General features: G+C 43.2%; 1 protein-coding gene across 1 annotated transcript in view; it reads left to right on the top strand.

The window, feature by feature from the left end:
* WDFY4 (WDFY family member 4) overlaps window positions 1–13,278 on the top strand; it is a 288,190-nt gene that overhangs the window by 191,254 nt on the left and 83,658 nt on the right. The window contains 1 exon segment of the mRNA XM_079138164.1: window positions 1,981–2,147. Within this exon segment, the coding sequence (XP_078994290.1) occupies window positions 1,981–2,147 (167 nt within the window).

The raw sequence follows: 13,278 nt of genomic DNA, 5'->3' as shown, positions 1-13,278 counted from the left end.
CTCTCCCTTTGGTTCCAACACTCCTAGTTTGTGAACTTCATTGATCCCTAGGTTGCAAACAGTGTCTATTCCTTAGCCCAGTGGCAACTTCTTTGCATTGATCAAGTTTGATCATTTACTGTCTGAGTAGGAGGTTTGGTAGTGCACTTCTGCCTTGTCCATCTGCAGGAACACAATCCCAGAAGTGAAAATGTTGGGCCCTGATCCTGAGGTGCTTTGGAGTTCCACTGTGACACAAGATGTGATATGACATTGAAATATGTATTTCTTTTCACTGCACCATAGCCCCACAACTCCAATGTCAGTGAAAATGATCACCCGGTCTACCTCTCAGAGGTGGGACTAGAGAGGGTACAGTGGAGGGAAGCATGTGCTAGCTTTATGTGAACTATGGCCATGGGCTGTTTCATCCTCTCACCCCTGATATGCAGGGGCACCTGTGACTCTGGGATTCCTTGGTATTTCCAGCATGAACCCCAGACTGGGAGCTCAGCTGAGAGAGGAGAAAGGGCCTGTGGTTCTCCACCATGCCTTTCCAGGTGCCCATCCTTATGGGAACTTTCTTCCTACATGAATCAAAGTCTGTGAAAGCTGTCACTGTGAGCAGAAGACACTTTCATTCATCCAGATGTGAGACTTCCAGGGGGGGAGATCAAAGAGCTCAGCTTCTTGGTATAAAGAAAATGGCCCATGCTTTTGCAGTCACGAGCAAGATGCCTGCTGTACAGCCTCCATGTGGATGGAGGAGGAGCAAGATCCAGCAATCTAGGTAGTTATATGTTTGGCTTGGACCCAAATGTCCGTGCCCTTAATAAATCTAGATAGGAACACAAATGAGTACAGTATAGTACATATTCTTGTAGTGTAGACATAGAAACCATCTGTATCTCTACAAATCAGGCCATGGGTTAGTTGAAATAGCCACATGATAGAATATTTCACTACCATTTAAGTTGTCCAAAAAACTTTAAATGGAACATGAAAGTGCTCATGATATAATCTTTTTTTCTTTCTTGCAGTGTTAGGGATCAAACCCAGAGCTTGGCACAAGTTAGGTACTCCATCAGGAACATTCCTAGCCCATTCAAGATGGTATCATCTTGAATGAAAAAAAAAAATAGTAAAAAATAGTAATGAAAAACCAAAAATGTAAAATTATTCTTTTCACACTAAAAAGCCACGTGTGTGTGCATACATATGGGAATAGTACAGAAAACATATCAGAAATAAATCAGCCAGTAAATTGGAAGCCAGTCAACTGTGAACAGTAAGACCAAACAGCCTACAGACTGATACCTGACTCTGTGACTTGGGAAGAGTTGGTTCACATTCTGCCTCTAGTTCTTAGTAGCCATATGATCTTGAACAAAGTCACTAGCCTCCTTAAATTTTTCATTTGTAAAAAGAGGATGAAATAGTATCTACAACCTAGGCAGCATTAGACAAACAAATGCCATCAGAAGCATCGGGTGCTGAGAAAGAGCTCCCTGAATGGAACTGTTATTAGAGCGCTCTCTGGATGCATGGGTGATATCTGTTTTATTTCTCACGCCATCATAACTTTTCCAAGGTTTTAAACTAAGAAGATATTGCTTCCATTATTAGAAAACATCAACAACACTCTTAAGAATGAACAAAGTGAGGTTCAGAAGCAAAGCCTGGATGAACCTAGAGAGCTGCTTTACGAATTCTTAAATGTGAATCTTGAAATGTTTTCTCTGGGCTGACTTGAATGTGGCAGAGGGGCCAGGTCTGGGTACACTTAGGCTTTCGGGGCTGAATCAACTTGAAGGTGTATTGACCACACACAGTGTCAGCTGGGATATCCCTTTTCAGAAGCAGTGGAAGGGCACACTGAGCAATGTTCACCACTGCCCTGAAGCACAGTTCCTCTCAGAGATGCAGACACATGCTTCCTGCCCTCCCTCATGATGTCAAATGGCGCACGCCAATACCATCTGTCCCTTTATCCTGCTGCAGATGAGCTGACTCCAAAGGAAGGTGAGAGTGAGCCTGATGAGGTGGCGGTGGACTGCACCCAGCTGACGTTCTTCCCCGCCTTGCATGAAAGTCTGCATTCAGAAGATTTCTTAGAATTATGCCGGGAAAGACAAGTTATTTTACAAGAGCTTCTCGATCAAGAAAAGGTAATACTTGCTATCAGTTTCTCTTTAAGACTTTCAGATAAGAGAGAACCAAGCTCTCTTCACTAATACAGGGAGTGAGATTTTTCTATCAAGATTTATTTGAACTTGCTATCAAGACTGTCAACTAAATAATTATTGAGCTATCTGAATGGGCTTCTAAGTTTGTGTGCCCAGGACGAGGGAGCAAATGGAAGCCTGTATACTGTGTCAAAATATTTAAAAGGTATAACTCAACTAACAAATCATTAAAAGAAATCTGCTCTAACCTCCTACCCTGACTTTCATAAAAACCTGAGAGGCCAGATGCAAGTTAAGAATTCTTGACCTTCTGGTAGTTCAGACCCTTGGCCCTCTGCCCAGAACCTGGCCACACTGACAGGTCCATCCCACACTTTGAAGGGTCCTGGGTACATGTGTTTAGACACCCCATTCCATGTGTCTAAGCTGTCCTTATACCATGCAGGCCCAAGTATAAGCACATGTGTGGCACTGTTCACTCTCCAAAGGATAACAAACTAAAGTCTGCATAAGCCCAAGAGGCAGGCTGGAAAAACTAGCAGGAAATCCAGGGTCTTAGAGCCTGGAGCGGGGCTGGAGGAAGCCAGTCTTTTGGAGTACATGTATATTAATCAGGTATTATTCAACTTTATATTACTACAAAGAAATACCTGAGATAAGATACTTGTGAAATAGTTTGTCTAGGCTCATAGCTCTAGAGGTTTAAGTCCAAGATCTGGCAACCCCATTGGTCTAGACCTCTGGTGAGTGCACCACATCATGATGGGAGTGGTCTGCTGCTATGGGCTTGGGGATATACTTTGGGCTTACCAGATATTATAGGAAGACCTTCTAATATTAAGGTCTGATGATTTATAACTTAATTTCATTTGTAAAGCTCCTTCACAGCAGGACCCAGATTAGTGTATGGTGGAATAAGCCATAATGAGACTTTTCAGGGACTTCTCTGGAGTGCTAACTGGCATGTGTGGCATCCCAGGACCCACCTAATGCCTGTCCTCACCTCCCAGACAGCCCAATGCCCATATGCTTCCAAGGTCAGCCTGGGGATTCCAGTTCTCACTGGGCTGAGGGCAGGGTCTGGGATTTACATTAAAGGCCCGGAGTGAGTCCCAGTCCTGACCTCTTATAGCCCTAGAAACCCTTGACATTTGGCCTGTGTATGGAGAATCTTGACTACAGATTGTCCCACATAGTGGTATTTCCCTCAGGGGTCTTGTTGGAAGGGACAAGGGCCTGGAACCCCCAGGAGACCAATTTTCCCCATTTCTGAGGTAGGACAGCACCATCTGGAATAAGCTCTCCTCCCACCCTCCCCTGACTTTCACTTAGCTTCAGCCTTTCTGGGCCTCCCTGTTACACAGCAGGAAGCTGTCAGGATTGCTAGTGGGAGATTTGCTGTGGCAGCAGGGATTCCCAGGATGAACAAACAGGAGCTTGTGAAACCCAGTGGAGGGTGGGTAAAATGAGCTATCCAACTGTCACACAGCCTGGTGTTCTCCTACCTATGGGAGGGGCTGGCCCTGGGGAGCCCAAATTAGTGTTGGCTTCTGGGAACTGAAACCAGACACTGGGCTGCTGCATGGGCATGGCCCTTCTCACAGTCTGAATACTTGTTCTCTGCAAGAATTATTTTGATTTGTTTCATCGGGTTGTGTTTGTTGTCTCTGGTTTCACACTAAGTTGTGGGCCTGATTTTCCTTAGACTCAGTGGACTCAAACCACCAGGTAGGTCTGTCTCTAGAAGTAGGTCAGGGGTGCAGGTGTTCCAGACTCCTCTGAGTGGGAGGTGGAGATTACAGGCAGAGCTGTGTATGGACCCTCACCAATCCCAGTTCCACCTCCATCACTCATAGGCCCTGTGACTTTGGGTAAGTAATGGGACCTTCTTGATTCTCATTTTTCTCATCAGTTTGTGGCAAAGATCAGTGGGGCACTGTGCGTCCATGACTGATACTCTAAAACCTACATGGAGGAAGTTCTTGGCACTTGCATCTGCTATTATTCCTATATCTATTGCAGTTCTTTTCATAGTACTTTAAGATTTGTTCTCACATACTTGTAAGAATAAGAACCCTGGGACCTAAGACATAACCCTGGGAAGTGGGAGGGTCCTGTCAGTAAATCAATGAAATACTTCTATTTAGACTAATGCTTCCATGAGGCAAGAAACCACCTGTGTTGGAGAAATTCTATGGTGAGTGTTTGTACAGAATAAATAATATGGTGGAGGATGAGACAGTGTCAGAGTTGAGTCCAGGAGAGATTTGACCATCTGGATGGGGCCCCACTCAAAGTTCCAAAATCCATAATAAAATGCAGTGTTTTGTGAGAAAGGAATGTTGCTGGGTCTAGGACCTGGATTCTCATGCAATGGAAAGAAGGAAGCCCCTGGATTTTAATCATAAGATAGGGGCTGGGGAGATAGCTCAGTCGGTAGGGTGCTTGCTTTGCAAGCACAAGGCCCTGGGTTCGATCCCCAGCACCGCAAAAAAAAAAAAAAAAAAAAAAAAAAATCATAAGATAGGAAAAAGCCTGAGGTAGTAGACTCCAGGAACTCCTATGAATCTGAAAATCCTCAGGCAGAGCCAAAGAGATTCTGTTCTGGAGGAGGGAGAGTCAGGTGGAGCAGACTGTGAGGCCTCCCAAATCTAGCACTCCCCCTTCTCCCCACACCTCTACCAACCAGATGCTTACCTGCTTGCTGCTCCACATATTTCACTTGGAGTCCAGAGGCCACCTCCTCAGAATGCCCATCCCAGTGCATCTGACCTTGAGCAGAGCTAGTAACTCTACTCTCTGGACCTCCCCAGGACTCTGTTCCTTCTACCACCATCATCCTTGGTATGAGTCCTAAGCCTGCCTGTGACTTCCTTAAAGGATATATGAGGCTCTGATTCATCCTTGTCTCTCCCTTCCTTGACACATACCGTGGGTGCTCTGGAAGGATCTGCTGAACTAGAGAGTTCAACTGAGGAAGGATGGTCATGTATTGTCCCTGGAGAGCCAGCCAGGTGTGCCTGCAGGGCAGTGTGGGGGCTGCCTGCCTCAGACTGACCTGGGGCTTCTCTCATTCTCAGGACCTGCCCTGAGGTTTAGTACAACCTAAGGTCACCTAGATCCTGGGGTGAGGCCACCTGAGAGGAAGAGGGGCTGTACCATAGAAGCCTGGGAGTCATGCCCAGGAGGGCAGCTGGGCACAGGGGAAAGGTCACAGACTGGACTCAGAGCCTGTTTCTGCTATTCATTGCTATTATTAGCAAAAATGTCAGTAGGTAGATGTCACATGCCCTCCCTCTGTGTCTTTTTCATATACAGTCTCATCTCACCACAACATGGCCCTGTGAAGGAGGCTCATCATTTGTTATACAGATTATTTGGTGGAGTTGCTGCATTTGGTCTCACACCTGTCTTTACAGTCTCCCACCTCACTGTATTGGATAAGAGACAAAAATTTTCCACCACTTGATTCTTCAGCAACTTTCCCATATCTGACTTGGAGACATTGCCCCAGGCCTCATGTGCTTCCTTTGTGACTTTTCTGGGTAAAGCCAGTGCAGGCAGACCTCCACGTGCCTCAGCAGTCTGAGCCAGAGCAGGCCAAGCACGTGCCCACCTGCCCTCCTGCACATGCCTTATTTCTGGTCCTCCATGGCCTTCAGCCTGGTTCACCATGGCCTTATCCCTGGTCAATGATGATCTTAGACCTGTTCCATGATGGCTTATCCATAGTTCACTATGGCCTTAGCCTTGGTCCACCATGGATTTTTGTCAAGATCAAGAAATAGTGGATGAAGAAAGAAGAATGGATGTACTGACCTTTGAACCACAAAAATGTTCAAGCAAATATACAGAAAGCTTACCCAAGGCAGTGTGTATGTGTGTATGTGTGTGGGTGTGTGTATATGTAGCACCCTCTACATTTTAAAAGCAGGTACCAGGGGCCTGTGTTGAGACAGTTTGTAGCAGTGGTCTGTTGTAAGCTGGGAATTCTAATTCAAATGTCCCCATGAGAACTTGTGGGCCTTGTGGTTTTCTAAATTTCTAACTGAAGAATGCCATAGACAGGGTTGCAGCCATGCGTCCAAGACATGACAGAGTCCCTACTCTTCCTTTCTTTGCCATCTCTGAAGCTCTTGTTTTTGTGCCAGGAGGTTCCAAGGCATAACCTCCTTCCAGTCAACCTGGTGGCTTGTGCCTGCTAGAAGCCTCTGGAGCTGAAGGCTACATCTGGGTCCTGGCAAAGCTGTATCTCTGAGGGCAGTCCTGTATAGCCAGGGTGGGTGCAGTTTCATTCATTTCTTTGTGAGAACAACAGAGTTCCAAACAAATCACCTCCAGCAATACTTGTGACAGTAATTATTCAATTATTCTGTGCTACCTTTGCATCGTTGACTAATGATTCCCAGAACCACAAACACATTTCTCTCTGCAAACAGCTCCATTTGACATGAGGATGGTTGATTTAATGCACGTTAACAGTGGGCCTGTGTCAGTCACCATGTTCTTGGGGACAGTCACTTGTACCCCTCCATGCAGCTTCCAGATCCATGTAGAATCCCAACTCCAGTGAGGATACATTTTTTGCTGTCATTCTCTTTGACTACATGAAAAATTAAATGCATGATTTCTTTGTACACATTTTAAAATATGAGTTTGACCTTGGTAGAAAAGACCAGCTCAAAGAGATATTTTTGTTCTGCAAAGCAGAAAGCTGCATCTCCCACAGGCTCTTCCCAGGTATTTTTAGCTGAGGCTGCTTGTAGAGGGTGAAGAGGGGCATTAACCTTGCCATGTTGAAACTTCCTGTCAGGGTGAATCACCACACACCTACCCTTGTCATCCTACTTAAGCCTTCTGAGACACACTGTGGCATACTCTGTACACCAAGCCATTCCTGAGGTGACCCTGCAGCTTCACTGGACTTGCCTTCTCATCCTTACATGCCATATATGTGCATGAACACATATGTATACATGCATACAGACATGTACATACACACATATATAGCTGATTCGTTCTGATCCCTCAAAACTGTCTATAATCTCCAAACATGTTCAGCTAGTTCATGCCTTGGAATGCTCCTTTCCTTTATTTTACCTTCTTAACCCCTGATTTCAGCTTTTGGGCCACCTCCTTGGCCACTTTCTGATATCACCCTCTCCAACCTGTGTAAGACACCTTCCCCTGCACTCCCAGAGTGCCTGTACTTCCCCCGCTGCCACAGTGTTCTGGGACATCACCATTAGACTAACTCGAAGTCATGTTTTATTTCCCTTTGTGTCTACCAGTGGGTAGAGCACATGCTAACACATATGCTTAATGCATATCTCCTGAGTGACAAAACCAATGGATAAGGGAATTGTGAATAATATACTTAGATGAAATAGCCTTGTTGGTACCAGTGGGTCAGTTTCTCAATCTCCAATCTTTAGATAGTTGCATCAGAATCTTCTGGGAAAGGTATGAAAATATGGTTTCTAGAGCCCACACTGTACCTATTGAATTAAAACTTCTAGATGTAGCTTGGGAATATGAATTTTATCAAGCTACCTCAGTGATTCTCATACATACTAACTTTTTGATCCTCAAATGCAAGATCCTCAAATCCAGGTTTGCAACTTTCAGAAATACCTGCTAGAAACATGCTCCAATTTTAATAAATTGCTAATGAGCAGATATTGCATGAATGCAGGTTATGGTAGGCATTGTGCTTTGAATAGTCTTCAGGAATTGAAATAGGTCTCACATTACACTGGGACAACCAACAAGATCAAAGACATTGCCATTTCCACATGCTTTCCCAGCCTGCAGGGAAAGGTGGAGAGCTGAGCTGTTCACAGGTTCCGTTGTTGAAGTGGCACCAGCAGGCAGGCAGGGGGCATCCCTGCTCCTTGTCTCAACTTGCAAAGATGTACTTATGTAAAGAGATCCATTCACCGCATTTCTTTTCATGTTTATTAAATTGTTGTACACTATATGAATAGCATCCCCTTATTGTCTTAATATGCAATTTAAAATGCTCTATCTGAAGGAGATCAAGTTAGAAAAAGTAGATACCAGAGTTTATGGGTAGCCAACACAAATGTAATTTTTATAGTTTTTCCCCTTTTTAATACTTAACTTTTTCTCAATAATCTCTGTTTTGTTGGACAAATGAGGATGTAGTTGGCCCTCTGTATCTTTAGGTTCTGCATTCATAGATCTAACCAAGTGCAGATCAAAAATATTTTTAAAAATATCCTGTCAGTACTGTACATGTCCAGGCTTCAATACAATACAATGACTATTTACAAAGCATGGACATTATACATGGTATTATAAGTCATCTAGAGATGATTAAAAATATGGGGAGGATGTATATAGGTTATATGTACATTATATATAATTTTATTTAAGGGACTTGAGCATTTGTAGATTTGGGTAGCAGTGACAGGAGGGTTTCTAAAACTAATCCCCAAGGATACTAAGGGTACTTCTTCCATATGCAAACCCTGATAGCATGTACTGAGAGCTAAAGATGTAGAAAGAGGGACAGATGATACATGTGAGCAGAGCTGTCTTTGCAGGAGACTTGCTCACTCTGCACACAACATAAAAATTTCCACATGAGCAGTTCTGTTGCTTTGTACCCCAAAGACCTCTCTGGATCTCAGTTTTTCCACCTGCAAAATTAGGGTATTGTACTAAGTTGCAGACTAATAATACTAGAGAAGACTTAAAGGAGCATCCAGTGGCCCTTGCCCTTTATGGATGTGCCCACTGCAGTCTGACTTTAGGAGAGTGTGCTAGTGTGAGCCATCATTGAACATTCCTGAGGTCTGTTGTCTCACTAACTTTAGCTCTGGCACTACTGGATTCCAGATGACCTGTTTGTCTTCATGCATATAGGGATATACAGCTACCTTCTAATTTATCCACCCATCAGGATTGATAATACATCATATAGCCGATCTTAAAAAAGTTCTACTTATGAAGCAGAAGTTGTGCTCTTCTGAAAGTGATCGATAGCATCGTGCATGAGGGATTTCTTAATCATGAGTAAACATAGGGATGGAGCCCTCTCAGGGCTAATTTAAATGGAAGAGCAGGTAATAGTTCACTTGGGTTCATTTTCTAGTTTTTAAAATGCCATTTCTTTTCCAGCAGAATCAATTTTTAAGCTATTAACCCAGCCCTCACCAGACATTTTTCTTGTGGTTTGGTTTATTCTGGTTGTTACTTAAGTCTCCCCAAAGGAAAGTACCAGATCATGGTACGTGCTTCAAGGTCCTGTTGCAGGCATCATGAAGATTGTAATGGGGGCCTAGTTGTCTGGGGTAGGGGCAAGGTTTTAGAAGTCCATAGGCCAGGGCTGGCACCAGGGCTTCAAATCTCATTTTGTGAACTTGAGGATGGAGTCTCCTCTAAGTCTTATCTGTAAAAGGTACAAGAGAAGAAGTTTAGGAACTGGGGTTGTGGCTCATTGGTAGAGTACTTGCCTAGTATGTGTGAGGCACTGTATAATAAAGGTCCATCAACATCTAAAAATATATATAAAAAAAGAAAAAGTTTGAACAGCTTGGCATAACCCTCTGTGTTAATCTATTTTGTGTTACTGTAATGAAATACTGAGACTGGGTAACTTTATAAAGAAAAGAGGTTTGTTTTTGCTTATGGGTCTGAAGAGCCAAGGACCCATATATGGCAATGGTCTTCTTTCTGGGAGAGTCTGATGGTGGCACAAGGCATCATGTGTGTGTGTGTGTGTGTGTGTGTGTGTGTGTGTGTGTGTGTGTGTCTATCTGTCTGTCTGTCTTATGATCCCTCTCACTCTTATAAAGCCACCAGTATTCAATCTCAGGGACTTTACCCTGTTGAATCTGTCCAATCCTATTCACCTCCTATAGGCTCTACCTCTAAATACCATAGTTGGATTAAATTTCCACCCCCCTCACTACCTCACAATTGGGATTAAATTTTAACACATGAATCCTTGGGACGCATTCAGACCATATTCAAACCATAGCACCCTCCTACCAATGCTGGTGGGAGTGTAAATTAGTGCCACTTTGAAGGATGATAAATGGCAGAAGATATCAGAATTTAAAAAGCCCACACCCTGAACATACAATTCATCTTCTAGGAATTTATTCCACAGATTTACTTGTGCATTTAAAGTGATGTGTGTTGTACAAGGATGGTCATTATAGCATTGCTTTCTATGTCGAAACATCTTAAAGTAACACAAATTAATAGGAGATTGGTCAAATAAGTCCTATATATCCACACAAGGGAATAGCCTGCTTTGTATGGTGAGACAATCGTACAAGAAATAATTAGGAAGGATCTTCAAGATGTGTTGTTGAGGGTCAAGGCTAGATGCAGACAGTAGGTATATGAATATGTTATTCTTGTAAAAATATGGGAAAAGCATGCTTTTGTATTTACAAGGTCTTCAGAAGAATGTACAGCTGCTCCTTGGTCTCTGATGGGATTATGTTCCCAATAAACCTATTGTAAATTGAAAACATCCTAGTTAAAAACATACAGTGCACCTAACCTACAGAATGTCATGGCTTTTCAATAGCACAGTGTAGAGTGTTGGTGGTTCCCCCTTGTGATGGCAGACTGTTTGGGAGCTGTAGTTCCTGTCCCTGTCCAGCACTGGAAGAGAGAATTGTGCTGCATATCACTAGTCTGGGAAAAGATCAAAATTCAAAGTACGAATGCATATTGCTTTGCTACTGTGGTAAAGTTGAAAAATCATTAGTCAAGCCATCATAAGTCAGGGGCTGTATATGCAATAAAGAGATATGATGCTTGCCATTGGAGAATATCATAGGGAAGCTGGGGACTCCACTTGTTGTCCAAGTCTCAAAGTGACATTATTTATCCTTAGTCCTTCTTCCTTTTTATTGACTCTCCAAAATCAGTCCAGTATCAGAGTAGGCTAATTTCTTCACCTGCTTGTTTGGATCCATCCATTTTTCTCCCTCCCTCCTCACTCTGTCACCTGATCTCAGGCCACATCCTGACAAGATCACTGAAATTGTCACTTGACTGGACACCTCCTTCCACCTTGACCCTTTCCAATCCATTCTTCACCTAGCATCCAACTTTTTCCTTTAGAAATGAACCCTCCTATCATTTTCTAGAGAAAATCCAGTGACCTTCTTAAGACATCCCATGTTCCCATCAAGGGGACACTCCTACTTGCCAGCCTCATCTCAGCCAGATTAAACTCTTTCCTGTTCCCCTGATCTTGTATCCTGCCTCTAAGTTTTGAACTGGATTTTCCTTTCCCTGAATAGTTCTTCCCCTGGATTTTCACTGGCTGCCCCACTTCCATTCTTCAAGTCTCAGGATTCTGTATAAAATAGTGCCCTCTTTCAAGTTTTTCTCTGCCTTATCATTATTACTATTTTTTCTGTCTTGGCACATATTACAATCTGTAATAGTTTGCAGGTTGACATGAACATTCAATGTCCACTTCCCCCTTTGGATTTTCAACCCCACAAGGGTAGAACTCCTGTCTATCTTGTCTACCCTGTATCTCCAAAGACTGGGTCAGGGCCTGGCATGAAGTACACTCTAAGTCCATAACTGTTGGATACATAACCATCTGGATGAATGAATAAAATTGCAAAATTCATGTTGAACTCTGTCGCTTTTCCAGTGAAGTAGGTTCAGAAGAAGCCAAGAGAGCCAGCTCCCTGCAGCAGGCTTGGTTATAGGAATCGAGATTCTTGGCTGGTCCTTGTTTAGAAAAATAGCTCAGCCCTGACTCACCTTGGATCACAATGGTTAATGCTTATCTTGGAACAAAAGTCTCACTGAATATCTGCTTTTTGGCTGTAACCCTGATTTTGACTAATCACATTTGATGTATTAGTAGGGAACTGGGTATTCAGGGTTGGCTTTCTGGGTGTCACCCCTATGGCCTCATCATTGCTTCTAAAGGTGAACAAGGAACTCAGCTTTAGTGCCAGCCTATGCCATTTACTAGGTTTTTAGTCCATTTTGTGTTGCTATAACAAAATACCTGACACTGGGTAATATATATTTTAAAAGAGTTTTATGTTGGCTCATGATTCTGGCTGAAAAATCTAAGTTGCATGGTGCCGAAGTCTGACTTCTGGTGAAAGCCTCAAGGAGGATAGCATCACGTCATGGGAAAGAAAGAAAGGGAAATATAACATTGGGAGACAGGATGCAAGGCAGCAAGCCAAGGAAACTGAACTCAATTTATAACAACCTGTGTTTTTCCATTTTAAAGACCTAATTACCTCTTTCAAAGGCCCTATCATCTCAATATTGTTTTTCTGGGGAACTAAGCCTCAACATGAGTATTTCTGCAGTGGAGAGGGAACCATATTCAAACCATAACACTAGATAATTGATTTTTCGTGAGTCTTTTTTTAAATTTTTCTTCTTATTTTTATGAGTCTTATTTTGTGGCTCAATCTGGCCTTGAATAGCCAGACTCAAGAGGTCCTCCTGCCTCGGCCTTCCAAGTAGCTGGGACTACAGGTGTTTGCCACTCTCCCAGACTTTGGGTACAGTGACCTCTTATCTCCTAAGATCTCTTCTTTTCTTCTAAAAATGTGTTTTACTTTTGCATAGCTGGAATTAACACAGAATTACCCTGAGAAAACGTTTGCCTTGACCTTACTCTCAATCCTTTTAGACTCCTATCATTATTTATTCACTCATTTGTTCCTTTGGGGATTTATTACATACAAGGACCCACTTAATCTTTACTATGTGAAGGACTCTGGGTCATTATCACAGGTCAGTTTCAGTTACAGGACTGTCCCAATGGAAAAGAGTTAATACACTGCAGTATCAGCAAAGACTTCAGCCAATCCCACCTAGGAACTCTACATCTGGGATGAATCTTTAGAATAGACCAGAATAGAGGCAAAGGGACTGAGCCTCTCTACTCCACATTGACCAGTTGCTGGGTCAATGACACTGTGAAGGGGATGTGATCTTGACCCAGGTGCCCTCTTCAGCTCAGGCAATTCTGGAAAGCCACCAACATTTCCAGCAGCTGGAGGAATGCATGCTGTGATCCAAGAGGAAGGATCTGATGGACACTGAGTATCTGTTATGCACACTTGCCTTGGCC

Source organism: Sciurus vulgaris (assembly GCF_902686455.1).
Source record: "Sciurus vulgaris genome assembly, chromosome: 4".
NCBI lineage: Eukaryota > Metazoa > Chordata > Mammalia > Rodentia > Sciuridae > Sciurus > Sciurus vulgaris.
This window is presented reverse-complemented; position numbering and strand designations above follow the sequence as displayed.